The following is an 11047-nucleotide window of genomic DNA, read 5'->3' as shown; positions in this document are numbered from 1 at the left end:
TCAAAAGTGCAATTACATTATTTGAGTTTGAGCTCACTCACGACCAGTCAGTGAGCTCAACTACAGGTACATGATATGAGTTCATTGTTATAGTGGTTGGGCTCGTTGACTTGGTTGATGCTTGTCATCGATCCCAATTGCGTGGATCGATGCTCATGATATCAATCACTGGATTGTCTGGTCCAGACTCGATTATTTACAGACCTCCGTCATATAGCTGGAATATTGCTGAGTGCGGCGTTAAACAACAAACAAACATCATTGACAGTGTTAGTGTGATGAACATTGCTAATATGAGTACTCACTTTGGGTTCCTGACGAGCTCCGCCTGGTTCAATACCACAATACCACAATACCACAATAAACGCTGGACAAAAAATGCCACCAAAAAAACCCAGAATGTGCCCCTCTGCAATATATATTATTAAGGGCGGAAGCAGCACTTTTAGAAGTGAGGGGTCCGAAAATATCAAAATCCTCACAAACTTTTCAAAAAGGGGAGACCCCCTCCCCCACTTGGATCTTCATGGATCTGGACATACAGTAAACTACGGTTATAACGAACACGCTTATAACGTACTGACGGATATAACGAACTCACTTTTTTTATCCCAACTATTTGGTGTAGTTATGCTGTATATATGCTTATAACGAACTACGGTTATAACGAACTAAAATTAGTAGTCCCTTTGAGTTCGTTATAACCGTAGTTTACTGTATATATCCTCGTAATCTAAAATCGTGAGTGCTTGGTGTAGTTTACAATCTGTCCAGTTCTTTTTTCATCTTGGCTATATCATCCGGGTACACTCGACAACATCCGCCGATCCACGTGGCTCCATGATCCACCCACGCCTTCACCTGGCCGTCCAGAGACAGGCTCCCACTTCCTGGAATCCATCTGCGAAGTACAATAAAACGGGTCCGTCTCAAGTACACGTGTCCTAACTGACTAATATAATGACATTCCAAATAACTTTCAAAGAATAGTCATGCCGCGTTTTTGCATCTCCATTGCTCACAAGAAGCCATTTTTGTCATTTGAATTCTTGCTGAATTTTTATTATGAACAAGACAAACAAAACCGGAACCCAAGAGCGCAAAGGAATCTCTATAGCGCTACCATTATCCTAAAGATATGTTTAAATATGGGAGTAGGTGAGGTGAAATTGGGCTTAACGTCGCGTCCAAGATTATTGCACGTATACAGCGACGTGCATGCACGTGTGTGCGTGTGTGCGTGTGTGTGTGTGTGGCTGCTTGTACGAGTCCGGACTGATGCCGATTTATAGTGCTAGCTCACTGAGATACCATGCCGCTGTTTAACATGAATACCCCACTCAGACACAGTATACTGACTCCGAGCCGACCAGTCCTTGTTTTAGCCCCTTAATGTAACAACAAGTACCATCTTTTAACGTCTTTTGGTATCGAACCCCGGACCTTCAGCTCTCCGTGCGGACGCTCTACCACTAGACCACGGAGGTGGTCCAAATATGGGAGTAACGATTATCATAGACCTAAGATCGCTTTGCGCAGGTGGGCCCAGGAATGTCTGCTTCTCAACCCCGTTCAAGGCCGCTCACGTGTCCCCGGAACAGCTGATCCGAAAGCCGATGTTTGTTTTTTGTTTTATGATGTAACTTTCTCAAGCATGAAGTGTAATGCCTTGGCCTGCGAAGCTCGACTTGCTTGTGCTGTGTAACGACAGTGAACAGACGTCCAACTGACACAGTGGATGGTTTGTACTTGGGGGAATTGGGTTCTCCCCTCTTCACTCCATAAACTTTCCTAATTAAAGTCGCTTCGTTGCCCTCCCCTCCATCACTTTCCACTCACTTCAATTATGTACCCCACTCCACTCCACTCCACACAACGCTCCACCCATTCTGTATTCCTCTTCTCAACTCCATTCTTCTCCGCTCCACTCTATACTCAACCATTCTCAAATCCATTCTGCACTCCACAATCCACTCCACCCCTCTCTCCACTATCAACTTCATCCCTCTCTCCACCCCACCCCTATCTCCACTCCACCCCCTCCCCACAATCCACTCCACCCCTCTCTCCACTATCAACTTCACCCCTCTCTCAACCTAACCCCCTCCCCACAATCCACTCCACCCCTCTCTCCACTATCAACTTCACCCCTCTCTTCACCTAACCCCCTCCCCACAATGCACATCATCCCTCTCTCCACTATCAACATCATCCCTCTCTCCACTATCAACATCATCCCTCTCTCCACTATCAACTTCATCCCTCTCTCCACTATCAACTCCATCCTTCTCTCCACTATCAACTTCATCCCTCTCTCCACTATCAACTCCATCCCTCTCTCCACTATCAACTCCATCCCTCTCTCCACTATCAACTCCATCCCTCTCTCCACTATCAACTTCATCCCTCTCTCCACTATCAACTTCATCCCTCTCTCCACCTAACCCCCTCCCCACAATGCACATCATCCCTCTCTCCACTATCAACATCATCCCTCTCTCCACTATCAACTTCAGCCCTCTCTCCACTATCAACTCCATCCCTCTCTCCACTATCAACTCCATCCCTCTCTCCACTATCAACTTCATCCCTCTCTCCACTATCAACTCCATCCCTCTCTCCACTATCAACTCCATCCCTCTCTCCACTATCAACTCCATCCCTCTACCCACTATCCACTACACCCCTCTCTCCACAATCCACTCTACCCCTCTCTCCACAATCCACTCTACCCCTCTCCACAATCCACTCCATCCCTCTACCCACTATCCACTCCATCCCTCTACCCACAATCCACTCCACCCCTCTCCACAATCCACTCCACCCCTTTCGTCAATCCACTCCACCCCTCTACCCACTATCCACTACACCCCTCTCTCCACAATCCACTCTACCCCTCTCTCCGCAATCCACTCCACCCCTCTCCACAATCCACTCCATCCCTCTACCCACTATCCACTCCATCCCTCTACCCACAATCCACTCCACCCCTCTCCACAATCCACTCCACCCCTCTCCACAATCCACTCCACCCCTCTACCCACTATCCACTACACCCCTCTCTCCACAATCCACTCTACCCCTCTCTCCACAATCCACTCCACCCCTCTCCACAATCCACTCCATCCCTCTACCCACTATCCACTCCATCCCTCTACCCACTATCCACTACACCCCTCTCTCTACAATCCACTCCACCCCTCTCCACAATCCACTCCACCCCTCTCCACAATCCACTCCACCCCTCTCCACAATCCACTCCACCCCTCTACCCACTATACCCCTCTCCACAATCCACTCCATCCCTCTACCCACTATCCACTCCATCCCTCTACCCACTATCCACTCCACCCCTCTCCACAATCCACTCCACCCCTCTCTCCACAATCCACTCCACCCCTCTCCACAATCCACTCCACCCTCCTCTCCACAATCCACCCCTCTCCACAATCCACTCCACCCCTCTCCACAATCCACTCCACCCCTCTCCACAATCCACTCCACCCCTCTCCACAATCCACTCCATCCCTCTACCCACTATCCACTCCACCCCTCTCTCCATAATCCACTCCACCCCTCTCCACAATCCACTCCATCCCTCTACCCACTATCCACTCCATCCCTCTACCCACAATCCACTCCACCCCTCTCCACAATCCACTCCACCCCTCTCCACAATCCACTCCACCCCTCTACCCACTATCCACTCCACCCCTCTCTCCACAATCCACTCTACCCCTCTCTCCACAATCCACTCCACCCCTCTCCACAATCCACTCCATCCCTCTACCCACTATCCACTCCATCCCTCTACCCACTATCCACTACACCCCTCTCTCCACAATCCACTCCATCCCTCTCCACAATCCACTCCACCCCTCTCCACAATCCACTCCACCCCTCTACCCACTATCAACTCCATCCTCTCTCCACAATCCACTCCACCCCTCTCCACAATCCACTCCACCCCTCTCCACAATCCACTCCACCCCTCTCGACAATCCACTCCATCCCTCTACCCACTATCCACTCCACCCCTCTCTCCACAATCCACTCCACCCCTCTCCACTATCCACTACACCCCTCTCTCCACAATCCACTCCACCCCTCTCCACAATCCACTCCATCCCTCTACCCACTATCCACTCCATCCCTCTACCCACTATCCACTACACCCCTCTCTCCACAATCCACTCCATCCTCTCTCCACAATCCACTCCACCCCTCTCCACAATCCACTCCACCCCTCTCCACAATCCACTCCACCCCTCTCCACAATCCACTCCATCCCTCTACCCACTATCCACTCCACCCCTCTCCACAATCCACTCCATCCTCTCTCCACAATCCACTCCATCCCTCTACCCACTATCCACTCCACCCCTCTCTCCACAATCCACTCCACCCCTCTCCACAATCCACTCCACCCCTCTCCACAATCCACTCAACCCCTCTCTCTACAATCCACTCCACCCCTCTCCACAATCCACTCCACCCCTCTCCACAATCCACTCCATCCTCTCTCCACAATCCACTCCACCCCTCTCCACAATCCACTCCACCCCTCTCCACAATCCACTCAACCCCTCTCTCTACAATCCACTCCACCCCTCTCTCCACAATCCACTCCACCCCTCTCCACTATCCACTCCACCCCTCTCCACAATCCACTCCATCCTCTACCCACTATCCACTCCACCCCTCTCTCCACAATCCACTCCACCCCTCTCCACTATCCACTCCACCCCTCTCTCCACCCTCCTCTCCACAATCCACCCCTCTCCACAATCCACTCCATCCCTCTCACCACGCTTCCCCAGTCTCCCCTGAATCTATTCAAGTGCCAACATTAAAGTGCCATAAATGAAAAGAATGTTAAAACAAACATGCTCCATTATTTCCCATAATGTGTGCAAGCAAACACTCTAGCTATTATGTCAATGCTACAAACTCTGGATCTATTGAAACTGAACACTCTTTCAACCAGCTCACACAAACAGAGAAAAAACCCAGCTCAGAAACTTCCAGATCTCAAGCACAGGGAAGCTATTCAAACCTGGCAGCATTCACCATACCCTCGTCACCTTGAACAGTTCATAAACCAACACAACGTATCTCAACAACTCCTCTACATCTGCTGAAACCACAAAGGGCTTCAGTTTTACTACAACGTCAGAAAAACACAAATCAACAAACTCCTTGTCCCCATTTCCTACAAAGTGAGACCCACAGCCCCCCACCAGCTGCCTTTGTTGTGATAATGGCACCCGCTGTCATAAAAGTCTTGGATTCAAATCTCACAAAAAGCAGAGCCAACATGACAATACCATTGAGAAAATAACATAAAATAAGGTCTAATCCTCAGCTTGTCATTGTACTCTACAAACACCGACCTAGCCTTGACACAGATCCATGTTAATAGCTTCAGCTCCAGAAAAACAACCCCGAGTGTCAAAGGTCGAGTATTTGACGAGCGTGACCTTGTGAATATTTGCGGTTTTCAGTGCAACGTGCAGTTGCGGTGCAGTGAGCCCGACACCAGGACGACTATTTCCTGCAAGTAGTTCGTCACCCGCGACTGACAGCGCTGTAGAGTACAGGCAGTGTATAGTGACGCTATATACCAGAAAAGTATAGATTAAGAAATGTTATAAACTGGAGAATAATATCACTTTTCTCATCTGTGATAAATTCTTGAAAGGAAACTGATATAGATACCTTAGAAATTTATTGCATTAATTTTTAATATGTTCAATGTGTCATATGCCAAAGAAATTTATTCGCATAAATTTACTTATATCAATACCGTCATGAATAAATTCCTTTACATCTAATACTATCAGATACCTTAGTTTGATGTTAAATTTTGTTACGCATACAAATGTATTGCATCTCAGTTATTGGGATGCTGGGTGAGAATTGGTAACCTCGAGGCCACCAAACTGATACGTGTCTGACTCGGTGACGCGGTGATTGTGTGTCACTGTACCCAGATGACATGGATTGGTGCTCACGATATCAATCACTGGATTGTCTGATCCAAACTCGATTATTGAGAGACTGCCGTCATATAGCTGGAATATTGCTGTGTATGCAGTTTCTGATTACATTTCTGTCTCACTTATTTCTTGTCATAAGCATAAGGTGAGATGACATGGGGTTTAATGTCCAGATTACTGACATGCGCGTGTGTGAGTGGCTGCTTGTACTAGTCTGGACTCATTTCGATTTTATCGTGCTAGCCCACTGAAATACCATGCTGCAGTTTAACAGGAATACCCCACTCAGACACAGTATACTGACTCCGAGCCGACCAGACCTTGTTTCCCATTAGTGCCGAGTGCCAGGCAGGGCAATAACAAGTACCATATTTTAACATCTTTTGGTATGACGTGGCCACAGGGTCCAGGATGACCCCCCCCCACCCCCCACCCCTCACCCCCTCCAACCTCTTTGTGGTAGGCAGAGAAGATTTTGATATTTTGGACCTCTCCATTTAAAAAAATGCTGGATCCACCCTTAATGTGCCAATAAACATCTTGAACACTCACTCACTCACTCACATGATGTGACAATAAACATCCTGAACACTCACTCACCAATCCACCCACTCACTCACTCACTCACTCATTCACTCACCCAAACACCCACCCATGATTTGATATGATGGATATGATATTTAAAACCCACATCCACAGGATAAAACCAAGGTGTGTCAGCCCCATGGTTTTATTCCTAGGATAAGGGTTTTAAATATCGCTGCATCCCTCACCTGGATATTTACCCAATCATGCATGACAAAATATACATTTTGTATACACAGAAGTCGTTTTAAAGCAATAATAGCCAAATTACCCTTATTTGGCCCGGCCCCTCAGACCCTTGGGGGGTTATCAGCCCTTCCATTTGTACAATTTTTAATCCTCACTACCTGAGAATGCTTCCAATCAAATATGGTTGATATCTATCTCTTAGTTCCAGAGAAGAAGTCGTTGAAAGCGATATACCCAAATTACCCTATTTCACCCCGCCCCTCAGCTCTATGGGGGTCAGCCCCACCATTTGTACAATTTTGAACACCCACCACCTAGGGATGCTTCCAGTCAAATCTAGTTAATTTCCAATTAGTGGTTCAGAAGAAGAAGACGACAGAGAAGACGGACACCGCGGTATGGCATGAGTTTACCTTGGTCCTTCAGACCTGGTGAGCTAAAAACCCGAGGGGAAGTGTTTTATCTAACTTATAAACCAAAAAAAGAAACTTAAAACAACACTTATCAACATTTTTATGTTTCGAACATACTTTCCATGAACCTTTGGAAACACGCGTAAAATATCTGTTGCTGGCGTACGGATCTTGAAAAGGACATTCTAAAAACCAGTGATGCTTATCAACACCTCTGTAGCCTCGTGGTACACTCACTAGGCTACAGATATGAAGGTTGCGAGTTCGATCCTCGGGAATATAAAACATTTGTCATTTGATTTTACATTTCATTACATGTTACAATCTGAACGGAAGTTATATTAATAAAATACCCAGGACATTATATAAAATCCCTGGGATATTATATAAAATCCCAGGGACATCCGACTGGAAAGTAAAACCTCACAATAGGTTTTAATGCCTATAGAAAGAAGTCTCTTACTTAATAGCGATCCCAATGAGTGAGTGAGTGAGTATGGTTTTACGCCGCTTTTAGCAATATTCCAGCAATATCACGGCGGGGGACACCAGAAATGGGCTTCACACATTGTACCCATGTCGGGAATCGAACCCAGGTCTTCGGCGTGACGAGCGAACGCTTTAACCACTAAGCTACCCGACCGCCCCCGATCCCAATGAATAGGTTTATAATGTAAGATAATTTTCGCCCGCCATGGTTTATTTTCACTGCAGTGTTTTATTGTACGTAAAACAACTCCCACTCACTCATCGTTTATTTCTGAAATAACCTACACTGCCAGAGTTACTATCCCAGCACCTCCTTACCCAGAATGAGGCAGCCACTCCTCCCCACTGTTTGGCTTGACCACCACCGGCTTCCGGAGTCCGAGATGCTGGACACTCCCCAGCAGGTCACTGACAAGGTCCGGAGCTGTACAGTTCACACCTACGCCCATCACCTGGTCAGACTGAACCACGCTCTGCACAGCCTCCGAGAACCTCTCCCCGTGGCATGTCGCATCTCCGTCCTATGTGTATGATATGGATTGTGATACAGTGTTCATTATTGTATATGCAGCAGGTAAGTAACAAGGGAATGGCTGTATGTACTGCTCCAAAAAGGAAACATATATGTTCTTTAACTAGATTCATTCTGTGATTTTTGCTATGGCACTTAAAAAGCGATACATAGGACATGGGACATTTGTTTGTTTGTTTAATGCCACACTCAGCAATATTTCAGCAATATTCCAGTTATATGTCGGCGGTCTGTAATTAATCGAGTCTGGACCAGACATCCAGTGATCATCATGAGCATCGATCTACACAATTGGGATACAATGACATGCATCAACCAAGTCAGCGAGCCTGACCAACCGATCCCGTTCGTCGCCTCTTACGACAAGCATAGTCGCCTTTTACGGTAACTATGGGTTGCTGTACATGATATAATCATACATTATCAAGATTAAAAAATAATTGTACTAAACTGCCAGGCAAAAGAGAAAGTATTCAATTGAAAATTGGATTTGAAAACAGTCGTTGAAACACAGCAAACTTTAGGTCCAAAACACAACTAGGATACCTGCATCAAATCAAAAACATAACCATTCTACATTCTTTCATTCTTAGTCACCATCAAACATGGGTGTACACTTTCTTTTGACTGGCAGTTTATATTCCCATGTAGATAACTACATTGCAGTTAAGGCCTCAAGAAATTTCACAAAAAATGTAAGGCCCCATCAAGTCCAGACTGTCAAATTGAAGGCCTTTTTCAAGTCCAGACTGTCGAATCAAGGCCCCATCAAGTCCAGACTGTCAAATTGAAGGCCTTTTTCATGTCCAGACGGTCAAATTGAAGGCCTTTTTCAAGTCTAGACTGTCAAATTGAATGCCTTTTTCAAGTCCAGATTGTCAAATCAAGGCCCCATCAAGTCCAGACTGTCAAATTGAAGGCCTTTATCAAGTCCAGATTGTCAAATCAAGGCCTTTTCAAGTCCAGACTGTCAAATTTAAGGCCTTTTCAAGTCCAGACTGTCAAATTGAAGGCCTTTGCAAGACCAGATTGCAAATTTAAGGCCTTTTCAAGTCCAGACTGTCAAGTTTTAAGCTTTTTCAAGTCCAGATTGCAAATTTAAGGCCTTTTCAAGTCCAGACTGTCAAATTTTAAGCTTTTTCAAGTCCAGATTGCCAAAGTTAAGGCCTTTTCAAGTAAATATTGCTAAATTTAAGGCCTTTTCAAGTCCAGACTTTCAAATGTAAGGCCTTTTCAAGTGCAGATTGCCAAAGTAAAGGCCTTTACAAGATCAGATTGCTATATTTAAGGCCTTTTCAAGCCCAGACTGTCATATTTAAGGCCTTTTCAAGTCCAGAATACCAAATTTAAGGCCTTTTCAAGTCAAAAACTTGAAGAAAAAAAGTCAAAAACTTGAAAAACTAGGCTACCTACCAATACAAGTTGTGAAAGTTAGTACCTTGCAAGAAAAGCACACCCACGCTCTAGCCTCAGGATACTCGGACAGCAGGTCGACAATGGCCTCAGCCTCTTTCTGGACTGGTATGGTGTCCACTGCCAACATGTCCGCTCCATGACTCAGTAGCGCTTCCACGCGGGGGCGGTGCCATGTCTTCAGTTCCTGGAGTGAGTGAGTGAGTGAGTGAGTGAGTGAGTGGGTGGGTGGGTGGGTGAGTGGGTGGGTGGGTGGTTAGAGTGAGTGAGTGAGTGACATTTCTTTTACTTTGGGATTATTTACCCTATGGCAACATTTAATTTTTCATGTATTTCTGAGAACATTATTTGTTCTAATGACTTGCAATGACTGAAACAAAATATTTTGCAAACAAAACACAGTGAGATCATTGATCCCCCACAGTGTATGATGACACAACGGGTCAGCCAGGTCACAGTGACACAGCAGGACAGCCAGGTCACAGTGACACAACATGTCAGCCAGGTCACAGTGACACAACAGGACAGCCAGGTCACAGTGACACAACATGACAACCAGGTCACAGTGACACAACAGGACAGCCAGGTCACAGTGACACAACATGACAACCAGGTCATAGTGACACAACAGGACAACCAGGTCACAGTGACACAACATGACAACCAGGTCATAGTGACACAACAGGTCAGCCAGGTCACAGTGACACAACAGGACAGCCAGGCCATAGTGACACAACAGGACAGCCAGGTCACAGTGACACAACAGGTCAGCCAGGTCATAGTGACACAACAGGACAGCCAGGTCACAGTGACACAACATGACAACCAGGTCATAGTGACACAACAGGACAACCAGGTCACAGTGACACAACATGACAACCAGGTCATAGTGACACAACAGGTCAGCCAGGTCACAGTGACACAACAGGACAGCCAGGCCACAGTGACACAACAGGACAGCCAGGTCACAGTGACGCAACAGGACAGCCAGGTCATAGTGACACAACAGGACAACCAGGTCACAGTGACGCAACAGGACAGCCAGGTCATAGTGACACAACAGGACAACCAGGTCACAGTGACACAACAGGAGAGCCAGGTCACAGTGACACAACAGGAGAGCCAGGTCACAGTGACACAACAGGACAGCCAGGTCATAGTGACACAACAGGACAACCAGGTCACAGTGACACAACAGGACAGCCAGGTCACAGTGACACAACATGACAACCAGGTCATAGTGACACAACAGGACAACCAGGTCACAGTGACACAACAGGACAACCAGGTCACAGAGACACAACAGGACAACCAGGTCACAGTGACACAACAGGACAGCCAGGTCATAGTGACGCAACAGGACAACCAGGTCACAGTGACACAACAGGACAGCCAGGTCACAGTGACACAACAGGACAGCCAATTCT

The 11047-nt window shown here is 46.8% G+C and overlaps 1 protein-coding gene across 1 annotated transcript in view; it reads right to left on the bottom strand.

Moving 5' to 3' along the window:
* Positions 1-348: 348 nt before the first annotated feature.
* The window catches only part of LOC139448215 (uncharacterized), an 18495-nt gene continuing 7796 nt past the window's right edge, over positions 349-11047 (bottom strand). Inside the window, exons 6-8 of the mRNA XM_071229734.1 lie at positions 9646-9807; positions 7994-8196; positions 349-901 (exon numbers count right to left, since the gene is read on the bottom strand). Coding sequence (XP_071085835.1) covers positions 760-901; positions 7994-8196; positions 9646-9807 — 507 coding nt within the window. The 3' untranslated portion in view covers positions 349-759. The remainder of the gene's footprint in view (positions 902-7993; positions 8197-9645; positions 9808-11047) is intronic.

This window comes from Haliotis cracherodii, unplaced genomic scaffold (genome assembly GCF_022045235.1).
Source record: "Haliotis cracherodii isolate W230 unplaced genomic scaffold, xgHalCrac1.p SCAF_7, whole genome shotgun sequence".
Classification (NCBI taxonomy): domain Eukaryota; kingdom Metazoa; phylum Mollusca; class Gastropoda; order Lepetellida; family Haliotidae; genus Haliotis; species Haliotis cracherodii.
Note: the sequence above shows the minus strand (reverse complement) of the source record. Positions and strands in the feature narration are given on the sequence as shown.